This window comes from Metopolophium dirhodum, chromosome 2 (assembly GCF_019925205.1).
Source record: "Metopolophium dirhodum isolate CAU chromosome 2, ASM1992520v1, whole genome shotgun sequence".
In the NCBI taxonomy this organism is placed as follows: Eukaryota; Metazoa; Arthropoda; class Insecta; order Hemiptera; family Aphididae; genus Metopolophium; species Metopolophium dirhodum.
This window is the reverse complement of record NC_083561.1, coordinates 40,134,426-40,143,237: the sequence shown is the minus strand read 5'-3', so window position 1 is coordinate 40,143,237 and position 8,812 is coordinate 40,134,426. Positions and strand designations below refer to the sequence as shown.

Sequence of the window (8,812 nt, the reverse complement as noted above, 5' to 3'; positions counted from 1 at the left end):
GTACCGTGATTTTCTGTTTTTGTCTAATACACGCGCGACATAGTACGTATTTTAGACGTGTTTTTTGCCAAACATTCCAATTGATCTATTGAAGCGATAAGAATTCTGAAAACAGATTTGAATTCGTCGTCAAGTCTACTTGAAGTCGACTTTCCCACATTTTTGATGTTATCCCCCAAATTCCTGAAAACGTCATATTAAAAAAGAGTATTTAAACATTTTTGTATTTCAATTTTTGGAGAAGCTAAAATCAAAAAATCAAAATTGTGGGAAAGTCGATTTCAAGTAGACTTGACGACGAATTCAAATCTGTTTTCAGAATTCTTATCGCTTCAATAGATCAATTGGAATGTTTGGAAAAAAACACGTCTAAAATACGTACTATGTCGCGCGTGTGTTAGACAAAAACAGAAAATCACGGTATGGTACCTTAATTAATTAACTATGCATATTATTTTGATAATACAAATGTATTTTAATGTTTTTTCATATTGTGCAAATTTTGCATTGCAAACATTGAATATTGTTTCTCTTGGATACCAGGAGCGTATGGGTATGGTGTTCGGACGAATAATATCGTCGTCCGAGCTTTTATTACACATAATAATATGTATACATTAATATTATTGTACATAATATTATTATGCGGGTACGTTTAAATCAGGAACTGGAACCTTGATGATTTTTACGGTTCCGGTTCCGGTTCGGTTCCTAGAAAACCTAAAATTTCGGTTTCGGTTTCTTTTCGGTTTTAAAAAAAACTAAAATTTCGGTTTCGGTTTTTTTCGGTTTTAAAAAAAAACTATAATTTCGGTTTCGGTTCCTTTTCGGTTTTTAAATTTAGGTTTCGGTTCTTTTCGGTTCTTATAAAATGAAAATTACGTTTCCTGTTTAAGGTTTTTAGTTTTATACTTAAAAAATTTTATTCAATTTCGATTCTTTAGAAAAATATTAGTATTTTCATTACTTAATAATTGATATCAATTATGGCAGGTGAATAACAATTTTCAACCAGATATTTTACCAGTTGCTTAAAACTAATGAGAAGACTAAATGATTAAAAAAAATTTTACTACTGTCATTGAACGGGGGAATAACCCTTTTTATATTTTTTTTTTTTATACCTAGTTTATACTTTGATTGCACTTACTCATTACCACTTATTGTATCAAAATTCAGTATTTTAAATTTTAAAATACATATCACTATTTTTTTTTTTTATATTTACTACATACTATATTGTCTATATTTGCTTAGGCCAGAGCTCTGCACTCTGCAGTCGAGGGTTCTAGTTTCTAGTAGATAGTAGATTGGAAAATCTGTTCTAATTTCACATGATTTTAATTTGAATCAGGACTTAACTTCATGACATAGATATATAATAATTATAATATGTTCTTTATCTTAAAATAATCTGTGATACCTAGATGAATATTAAAATATTTATGGATACATCTTAATATTTAATAATAATAGTATAATACAAACTACAAACTATTAAAACTATTTTATTAATTTATGTTGACTCCTCCATAAAATCAATGTAACAAAAATAATAATATTTAAGATAATAATTAAAATAAAACAAGACATTTGAATATTTAATAGAAAGCTTAACTTAAACAACATCATAAATAATAATAAAATAGTGTGTAAGTTTTAAAATAAAAAATAACCTTTATAATTATAAGTTGTATGTAACTTATACAAAAAAATATAATATTTAAAATAAAATAAAATTTATAAAAATGTAAGTTATAAAATAAACTTTACTCTTTTGTTATAATTTTCTTCTCAAACAATCTATTTGTTCGAACTATTAGTTGGTTTTCTAAATTTTTGGACGTTATATTACTCCTGTAAGGCGATAAAATAAACTTAAGTCCTGAAAATAGCCGCTCAACGCTAACTTGTGTGGAAGGCACAGCAAACACTATTTTAGCAAGTATATACAATTCTGGGTATGTGTCTTCCATTGATTTCCAAAACTGTAATATGTTGATTTTATAACTTAACCTTTTTTGGTTTAAATAATACGTTTTAAGTAAATTTTCAATAACTGTTGAAGTAGAATTTTGGCTTGAACATGATACTACTTCGACGCTTTCTCTTTCTTGCAAAAATTGTTCAAGAGGATCAGAATTTTGATTAAATTCGAAATTATCACTTTCAGCTATTTGGTCTTCCATACTTTCATGATTATCTTTTGAGTTTATTTTATTATCTTTTAAATAAACCCAAATAGAAATTAAATGACTAATGGCTATATCATACTGTATTTCACTTAATGTTACCTTGAAACGGGGATCTAGAAATATTGCTGCCAATAACACCTTATTATTCATGATAAATTGTTCCCTATATTCCATACATTTTACTAATTTATTAAAAAATGGATTCTCTAGTGTACGTGTTTCAATTTTACACGAAATCCATGTACTATAAAAATCTGACAATGTCAATTGTTCACTTTGAAGTTTTTTTGTACAAAGTTTAGCCGGTAATAAAGTTTTTGCAAGAATTTCAACTTGCTGCCAATCAGAATTATTCAAACTAATTTTTTTTAATTTTGGGTCATTTGCAATCATAATTTGTATAAACTCTTTTAAATATTGTATCCTCTCTACTATTATACTATTACTATTACCTGTAAAAATTGAACCATCCCCTAAATTGTGTAATTGAATATCATTCAGGATTTGTTCTGTGTGTTCATACGTTGAATCAACACATTCAATGTCTTCATTAAGTATATTTTCTATTTGTTCGTCATCAAGTATCAAACAATCTGCACCAGTTTCACTAGGTATTACAAAAAAAGTACACAATTTTAATTATAGATGAGTAATTATAATAACCATCACATATCTACATTAAAGTAGGTATATAATAGTTTAACTTATGTCTTTGTCTTAACTTTCAAAATATAAAATTAACTTCAATATTACATAGGTAATCAAACAATAGTTTATAAAAAAAAAATCATTATTTATCAATTTACCTATCACTACATTCATCATCTGAGTTGACTGAACTTGATAAATTTGAGTGGATCTCAGCCGTCTCATTTAGAATAATTGCATCATCTTGACCAGTGTGAGATTCATTAAGTGCTGTTGATATATCTTTTTCAACTAAATTGATCACTTTAAGCATGTTTGCACCGTTGTCAGATGTAATTGTATATAATTGCTTTGGTTCAATTTTAAATTTTTTTAGTATATTTAAAATTGTCTCTTTTAAATAAATACCTGTAAAGTGGATGAGAATAGGTAATGCATAAAATGTAAAATTTTAAAATTACAATTTACCAGTATGCGATTCAGTTAATTCTATTAATCCCAGTGTTCTGAGTTTAATAGAATCATCTACTATATACTGCATGTTCACGCCTAAAAATGACCTATTTAGTCGAGTAACTGCATCTAACTTGAGAGAAATGAGTTTAGAACTAGCTTCAGTAATCATTTCTTGTTTAATAAGAAGGGACTCTTTGTATACATGCTCCTTAGAAGAAAAATATATACTATCAATTATTATACGATATGCTAAATTGATCTAGGATAAAAAAAAAAAACAATATTTTTACTTAATGGAGTTTGAATTAATTTTTAGTTTCTTCTGAAACCCATTCAAAACTGGATCGAGTATTCTTAATCGTTCAACATGCTGAATGGTCGTCCATTAATGGTTACGAGATCAACACAAGCATCAATAATTGTTTTTTCACTTAAATTAACTTTAACATATTTTGATTCATTAAAATGAAAAAATTGTTGATGTGCTTTGACCTTAGAAACACCAACTGTTTTTTTATCTTTTTTAGATCCTTTTTCCAGAAATTCTTCATACAATTCATTATGATGGCTTGCAAGATGTTTTTTTAAATTTGTACCATGATTACCCTATAAAAATAAGACTTTAATTTGAGGCAGTCAAACATTTTTTTTTTACTATTATTATACATATTACCTATAATATATTATATATTATCAAGTTATAAAAATACCTGGGTAAAAAGTAAAAACAAAATAATGATAAATAAATATTTATTAATCATAAAATATAAAAATAAAAATATACTATTTCATAGTAAACAAATCTTCAAACATTGAATATAATATGCAAACAATGAAATAAAGATTAATAGGTACCTACTTAATATAATATATAGATTAGGTATTCATTTTTATTTATAATTATTAAATCACAAAAATTTAAAAAAATAATTAAAAAGTATATAGATACTCTAAGTTTAATGAAGAAAATTAATTGAAATAAATAATTCTTAAAAACATTTTAAATTAAAACAATTATAAATATACAATATTATATTATCGGTATTATGTTATTATATTACTACACAAAAATGAATCTATGATTTATGAAATGACATTTATCTTTAAATGGTTTGTTCTCATGGTGATTATTGATTTAAAATTTTAAAAGTTAAAACAATAAATATTTTGTATTAAATATATTACTTTGAAGAAGTTGAAAATCAATGTGGGATTATGAGAACATTTGAAAATTAAAATTAGGTTTAAATTCATGATTTTTCTATACACACAATTCACACCATTATTTTGATTATTACCAATTATAATTAATTATGTAGATAAGTTATAATATAATATTATTTAACTATTTAACTAAAACTAAAAATAAATTGAGGGCTTAAATCTAAAATTTCAAATACCTAGATAATAATGTTAATATTTGTTAATAATTTACTTATTACTTACTTTAATTTTGCAAGTGCAATGCTTACACGACGATTCACGTTCATTGCAATCATATTTATAATATGAATGTATTATTGACGAAAGTATACGACCCATTATGATATATAATACTAAGTTTAAAATAACGAAGTTAGACACCACCTACAGAGCTACAGGTACCTACAGCCACAAGACACTATAATGAGTATAATGAAATAAACAGTAACAAATCACAACACTAGCAATGAAAGACAGAATCTAAGAATCAAAGAAACGCGTTAGGCGTGCTATACGCATCAGATAATCTGATAACGAATAACGATACTATAATAAAACTATAAGCATAGTAAATGTAAACATCATAACATTCGTAGTTATTTATAAACATATTTTATGAATTTCTTATTAGTTATTATTGTGGTAACTGGAAGTGGCAGACCTACAGGACCTGGTGTATATTGTGCAGTAAATAACGACTTTTATTTTTGCTGGAAATTGCTATTATTACATTATCAGTTGTTACGTAGAAATATTTATGGCTTATAGTGCTTATAATCAAGTGTTTACTGTTTAGTCTTAGTGACACGTCTCGATGTCTCAGACGCTTGAACTCTGTACTCTGTAGGTAATTGAATGATTATTTTTGAATATTATTAATCGTCGTAATAATAATGAAAAATAAAAATAAAAATAATAGAATTATTACAAAACCGAAATTAATCGTAAGAAACCTTTAAAAAAAAGTACCGGTTCCGGTAAAGTTACGGTTTTTAAATTAATTCAAATAAAGGTTCCGGTGGGGTTCCGGTTTTCAAATTAATTTAAATTAGGGTTTCGGTGAGGTTCCGGTTCCCATTATTCAAAGGGTTCCGGTTCCAAAACCGGTTCTTTTCGGTACGGTTCCAGTCCCTGGTTTAAATTGCCATCTTTTAATATTATACGCTTTTTGGACAACCGTCAGCGTGACAGCGTAGTCTATACGGCAAAATATCCCTAATGGCCTAATAGACAATATTATCATCGTTGATAGTGTTTATGAGTAAAAATTAGAAGATTAGATATTTATAAAAACATACGGATCTTTTAAGGTCTTTAAAATTTTAAAACTCAGCAAAATAATATTGTTACATAGTGTAATCCTGATACTTAAATTACCATAGTTAAGTTAACTTATGTAAAATTTAACTGACACATTATATTTTGATATAATTATATGCCATATTATTATAGATTTATTTTATACTGCAGTATATTATATGCAGCCGGGGATATTTTGGCAAATATAATTAAAACTTAAAAGTAATGATATAGGTATATTCCATATATGATACCTACTTAATAACACTTGTAACATGAATCTGAATTTATTTATTATTATTAAGAAAAATCTTTTTTTATTTGTTAACTAAGATAACTCTGGGCCTTCACACATTGAGGCTCAGTAATCTTTTTGATATTAATTGAAATAAATAAATAATATTTACTAAGCCTATGACTAGGGAAATCGTATTAATGTCACACCCCTACCACTAGCAATCACCAGCTGCCACTGATAATAATGTTATTTTTGTTGTAGGTACACGGACACAAAGCGTATATTATTAAACTTGTGTTACACACCATTACCTGTTAGATATCAATAAAGTATCAATTGTGTCATTTAAGTTTAAAATATGTTTATTTATTGTTAATTATTTTTATTCCCGGTGGTTAGTAGATTAAGTTTTCTTTTTAATTTACAATTTACATTTATGACTGTTTTTTTCGTGCTTACCAAGCTTTAAATACCATTGTACATCACTGCATTGACTGTACAATGCATAAATTATAAATAAACGTGTTAAAAAATATGTAAAATAGTATTTAAAAAGTACATTCACTCTTCGAGAGAGCAATTAATAATATTTTATTTCGTATCTCTTATTTAAAACGATGACGTCATCTAAACTGTACAATACCGATTTGGTTATATTATTTGTTCAACAGCTCATATCATTTGGATATTATAGGCTTATTAAATGATTACAAATTTATATTTTATTATCTGTGTGCACATGTTTGACGTATGAGTAATGTCATGTCAATGATAATAAATTCAAAAGAAATAAAAACAAATTATTTCTCTGTAAAATATCCAATTAGGCACGTAAAGATGTTAACTTCAAATAAATAATGTAGTTAAAAAAATTTATGTTAATACATTTTTAGGATTTGTATGTTTCAGTAAGAACATCGTATAAGAACATTGTGTAACATTTTAAACTTTCAAAGCTATAACTATTGAAATCTTACACATTTTTAGCTACAAAATAATTTGCAAATAATCACCCATATAAATAAAATGCTGTGGGACGGAGTGGTCGAGCGGACTCAGGCGTCGGTTTCGACGCGCACCGTCGCCGGTTTGAACCTCGGCCTCGGGTGGCATTTCTCTTCGGACAGTCACTGTGTCTAGAGAGAGAGGCCGCCATCCCCCACCAGGGCATGGCAGATACCTACGGGCGCCCACTGAAAAATTCTGGCCCTTAGATTCTGCCCCCCCCCCCCCCATTCTACGCCTATATGGACATATTATACATTCATGATAATAAGTCTCGAAATTTAACGTAATATTAATTGTATGTGATATATATAATTATATTATCACGTTATACCATAGTGATTACAATGTAGGTATATAATAGTATATTAATATTATGGTGTATACGGACACCTGTATACGGCCACCGCTCGCCAATCGGAGCAGAATCGCGTGCGAAACTTCCATCATGGCCAATTAAGCCACTCCTGACTTCGTAATTTAGTGCATGAACGACTTGTTACAACTCTACCCTCTCCCACTGTATTAGAATAGTTATATAAGAGCATCATAAGTCTTGTTTAATAATATATATACCAGGGCTTGAAACCGTTTTCAAAACAGATTTCAAAAACCGGTAAAACCGTTTTAAAACCGAAACCGTAATCAAAACCGAAACCGGAAAAAATTGGAAACCGGTATTAAATTCAAAACTGAAATTTAAAAAAAATCGTTATTTTTTTTTTAAATACGTAAATTCCATTAATACGTGTAATTAATACCTACTCATAATAAAATTTAGATCATGATTAAAATGTTGATAACCATTTCATTATTCGTAAAAGAAAATTGGACACCGGTATACAAAACCAAAACCGAAACCGAAATTTCTTAATACAGGTATTGAAAAATTGAAACCAAAATCGAAAAAATTAAAAATCGGTATACAAAATCGAAACCGAAACCGAAATTTTTTCAATCGGTTTCAAGCCCTGATATATACTCAATCACCGTGTTGTATTTTTTTAACTGATTAAATGTATGTGATATAAATATATATGTATTATTGCATAGTGATTAGAAGTTATATAATTATATAATAGTATAATAGTTATATAATTATATAGTGTACCTATAGGTATCCAGACACGTTTTACTGCCGCCGCTCGCCAATCGGAGCATGTCAACGAATCGTGTGCGAATAATTCACAGCGAAACTTCCATCATGACTAAGCCACTCCTGTGTACGATTATTTCGCATTCGATACCGCGGCGACTACTGAGAGTGCATATTTTGATTAGCATCAAACTTATCAATATCGTCGTGCGTGTATCAATAAGTACATAATATAGGTGTTCGTGCTGTTTAAAATATAATTTCATGTTTTTTGATCTTTTAACAAAAAATACACCAATATACCTACTTATGCGCTACAATTATGTTTCCAACATAATATTATTAGGTGTGTAATGTTTTTCAACCGGCAAACAAAAATATTGGGAAGGTTTAGTTATTATATTTATTTATACTATTAACTATTATAAGAATGTTTTTTTTATAAATAGGTATCTAATATTAAAATTATTAATATTGCTTTGAAAAAGTTTGAAGTATTTTAGTAAGGTTAAGTTAAACTTCAGATACATATACATTTTAGCTATTGTGTCATCTCCATAAACTATGAAATAAATTATAAATCTCTTAAGAACATTATAAAATATTATTTTAAGATACACTTTTAAATAGGAAAATTCTTAAAAAGAAAAAAAGTATTTAGTAGGAATTCTG

The 8,812-nt window shown here is 27.5% G+C and overlaps 1 protein-coding gene across 1 annotated transcript; it reads right to left on the bottom strand.

Annotated features, from left to right (window-relative positions):
- Positions 1–1,534: 1,534 nt before the first annotated feature.
- On the bottom strand, positions 1,535–2,351 carry LOC132937876 (uncharacterized). The gene has a single exon (XM_061004460.1). It carries the CDS (start codon positions 2,343–2,345, stop codon positions 1,770–1,772), a length of 576 nt encoding a protein of 191 aa, XP_060860443.1. The 5' UTR covers positions 2,346–2,351; the 3' UTR covers positions 1,535–1,769.
- Positions 2,352–8,812: the final 6,461 nt, after the last annotated feature.

Coding starts and splice junctions, on each gene's coding strand:
- LOC132937876 (XM_061004460.1), bottom strand. CDS start 2,345: ATGAATAATAAGGTGTTATTGGCAGCAATATTTCTAGATCCCCGTTTC.